At 48.1% G+C, this 3,918-nt stretch overlaps 1 protein-coding gene across 1 annotated transcript in view; it reads right to left on the minus strand.

Moving 5' to 3' along the window:
* LOC113999915 (Alstrom syndrome protein 1-like) overlaps positions 1–3,004 on the minus strand; it is a gene marked incomplete at its 5' end in the record, with an annotated part of 39,318 nt that extends 36,314 nt beyond the window's left edge. Inside the window, 2 exons of the mRNA XM_039388877.1 lie at positions 910–1,040; positions 1,634–3,004. Coding sequence (XP_039244811.1) covers positions 910–1,040; positions 1,634–3,004 — 1,502 coding nt within the window. The remainder of the gene's footprint in view (positions 1–909; positions 1,041–1,633) is intronic.
* Positions 3,005–3,918: the final 914 nt, after the last annotated feature.

The following is a 3,918-nucleotide window of genomic DNA, read 5'->3' on the forward strand; positions in this document are numbered from 1 at the left end:
GAAATGGAAAAAAAAAGGGGAAAAAAAAGAAAGGGAAAAAAGGGAAAAAAGAAAGGGAAAAAAGAAAGGGAAAAAAAGAAAAGAAGTTCTTCCTAAAGCTCAGGACACTCGTCTGAAACCCCAGTCCCTGGAAATCCTGGGATTTCCATAATCACACTGGACATTGCCAAAAAAAAAAAAAGGATATTTAAAGGGGGGAAAAAAGAAGGTAAAATACTCCTGGTTAGAAAAATTCCAGTCTGGATATTTATGTTAATATATGAACTAGAAATGTTGCCAAGGAGATACACAAAACATGACAATTCCATGGCAGGTTTTCCCAGGAAAACAGAGCTGCAAGAGACTGAAAGCTCAGTTTGCCCTGCCCCAAATCAGCATTGGATTATCCTACAGATACTTCCCAAGCTTTTAAGAACATCCAGTGATTACCATTCCAGAATTTTCCTTACCTTGAAGGAGTTTGGATTCCAACAGGAACTGGAAAAGCCCCTTCCCTCTGAACAACACAGAGCAGGAATAATTCCCTCCCTGCTTCCCTGAAGATCCTTTGAAAACCAAGGATCTCACAGGAATTAAGACAACAAAAACTCCCCTGGCCCAGAGGATATTCCATTGTCCAGGGAGCTCCTTCCCTGGAGGAGGAGTTTCCAAGGCACAACCAGCACCTGCATAAATATTTTGGGAAAAGAGTTCCTCGAGCCACTGGAGGAGCAGAATCTGCAGGAACTTTGTCACAATAACACGAATTTTCCCAACACATCTGTGCCCTCCAGACCTTCCTTTGGAACATCCTCGGCTCTGTGTCCCCTCCCCACATCCCAGACAGCTCCTCCCTCAAGATTCCAACTCCTACTTGGGGAAAACAAATAAAAAACCCTCACAGGAAGATGTGGAAAAGCTTTTTTGTACCTTGGCCTGCACGGATTTCTTGGCCCTCAGGAGCAGCTCTGCCTTGATTTCCTTGATTCTTTGCTGGGTCTCCTCATCCCAGTCTGGCACAGATTCCTGGGATCTGCTGGCCAGTCTCAGCTTCACCCAGGCTGTCAAAACAAAACAAACCAGGAAGAGTTTTCCTTTCCAGTTTTGTGGAATGAGAACAGTTTGATAACTTAAAATCATTTCTAGGTACCACGACCGAGGGAACAAAGCCCCACTGTGGAATTCCAGAGTTCCTGGAGTGACCAGGAATACAGTGTAAATGTATTTGTAACTACAATGTAAATGACCAGGAATACAATGGGATTTTGGAACATTTCTTTGGAGAGATGGATCCAGGATCTTCCTCCTGTGGTCTCAGCCATAAATCAAAACTCACTCACACAATCCCATCCCGAATTCTTGAGCTAATAACTATGTGGATAAAATATCAATGTCAGGCAAAAGGTTTTCCGAGTGGAAAAGCCCAATTCTACCCCATTTTACACAGGAGTACTAAAAAATATCCATCATTTAAGCCCTGTCCTATTAAAGTTGATTGTTATAATATGATATAATCCCCTCTAAAATCAGGGGAGCAGACACAGATCCCCTCATACCCACATCAAAGCGACCCCTTAAACATGAACCTAAATAAAGATCTGTCATTTTAATAATAAAATACAATAAATAAAACACAACAGAGACGTTTTCTCACCTCGGATTTTCCTCTCCTGCTCCTCTGCGTTCCTGAGGATTCGGGTTGCCTCTATCCCAGGGGATCCACTCCTCAGGAGGGTCCGGACACGGGCAGCCAGGGAATCCCCACTGCTGCTGCTGCCGCTGCCCCCCAGCCCTCCTCCCTTGATCCTGGCACCACCAGCTCCACTCAGGATGCTCTGGAATCCTCCTGTGCCACAGGGATGCTCCGATGAGGGGGGAGGATTCCCCAGGAGGTTCCTGACACGGGCAGCCAGGGAATCTCCGCTGCTGCTCTCGTCGCTCCCCCGGGCGCCGCCGGCTTTGCTTCCAGCTCCACCAGCTTGAGACGTGCTCTGGAAGGCTCCTGGGATATCAGTGATGCTTCCAGGGGGCTCTGAGGAAGGAGGATTGCCCAGCTCTGAGGCTGCCCCGGTGCTGCCCTCACTGCTGGCACTGCTCTGTGCCAGGCCCACCAGGGCACGTTGGTTCCTGTCCGTGGTGACGCTGCTACAACCCTCCGGCTCCGACCTTCCCGCCGATTTTCCCGCCCTGAACTCCTGGGATATTTCCTTCGTCCCTTCGCTGCGGCGCAAGTTGACGTCCAAAGAGTTCTCCCATCTGAAGTTGCACGTGTCAGAATTCCAAGGGTTTATTCCCAACCCTTCTTCTCGCACACTTCGCCGGGTCGCAGCCTCATCCCACGACGGTCTCTTCTGGAACTGAGGGGTTCTGTCCTTCGCCGACCTGGGATCTTTGGGATCCTCCTCCTGTCTCAGCAGCACCAGGGAAGACTCCCCAGTTTCTCTACAAGAGGCCATGGAAAAGGCAGGAGGACACCACCTGGCACTCAAATCCTCTGCCTTTGCCAGGAGCTCCTGGATGTCCCTCAACACACCCGACCCCAGCAAAGAATCACCTCCTTGCTCCTTATGTCTCTCACTTCCCACACTGGAGGTCTGGGATCCTCTGTCAGCTTCCATTCCATCTTGAACTCCAGCCAAAACACCAGCAGCCCATCTCTGCAGGCTGCTGTCCAAAATTTTGGACTCATTTTTAGCAAGATCCTGAACGCTGGTGGGAACAAGGAGGGGACTCTCCGTGTCAGAAGAGCAGTCGGGTGGATCCTGCTTCGCTCCAACGAGTCTGGAGACAGCAGGACACTCTGGATCCTGCGTGGAAATCGGAGCATCCACCTCCAGCTGGTGGCATGACACACTGCACTGGCTCGCTGGGTTGTCTCCAAACAATTTTGGGAAGCTGGGAGAGAGTTCCCGGGGTGACAGAACATCAGAGCCAACCTCCGACTCCACGGGAATGGAAATGCTGAGAGCGGAAGTGTCGGAGTCAAAACCCGTTGGCACCACCTCAAATGCTGGCAACAATTTACCTGCAAAGGCACAGGACATTCATTAATTAATTTACTGCATCAGCAAAGACTAATTTTTCTTGTACTAAAGGGTTTGGAAAGAGAGAGGGAAGAATTCAAATATTGGAATTTTCCCTCATTTCTAGAATGAGATTCAGCTCAGACTTCCATGAGAATTGTTCTACTGGAAGAAACCTCTTAGACTGTTTTGGATGAATATCAAAGAAACTACAGAACTTGACTTAAGTCACTTCTTTTTAAATAAATGCTTAGACTAGATTTGAAATAAATGTTCTTAGATAAATGACACAGTGGTGCTTGAATGTCCAAATGCACACCTGGGTTATAAAACCACCCCTGAATAAAATAGGAGGGTTGGGGGGGGAAGTACTTCCAAAATATCCTTCTGGAAAATGGCAAAGCACACACTGTGGATAAGTTTGTTTCCCACTACTGGTTAGGAAGGTCCTAATAGTTTCAAGTACATGAAGTTATCCAGAGCCCAGTTAAATAGGGAAAAGAGGTTGGAGCCGGGGAGAGTCGGACTCTGCTCCCAGGGAACAAGGGACAGGAGGAGAGGAAACGGCCTCAAGTTGCACCAGGGAAGGTTTAGATTGGATAATAGGGAAAATTTCTTCATGGAAAGGGTTGTCCAGCCCTGGCACAGCTGCCCAGGGTACGGGGGGAATCCCCATCCCTGGAGGGATCTAAAAATCCCTGTGGATGTGGCACCTGGGGACATGGATCAGTGGCCTTGGCAGTGCTGGGGGAATGTTTGGACCAGATGGTCTCGGAGGGCTTTTCCAACCTGAATGATTCCAGGATTCTACTGAGGAAAACTCCTCCCTTGTACCAAATGCCAGGTGATTTAAGCTCCAATTTTCCCATAATCCTTAAAAAAGGGGGAAAATCATAAAAGAAGAGATGCATTTAAT

The sequence above is a fragment of the Pipra filicauda genome, unplaced genomic scaffold (assembly GCF_003945595.2).
Source record: "Pipra filicauda isolate LSUMZ 115617 unplaced genomic scaffold, ASM394559v2 scaffold695_size148437_pilon, whole genome shotgun sequence".
NCBI lineage: Eukaryota > Metazoa > Chordata > Aves > Passeriformes > Pipridae > Pipra > Pipra filicauda.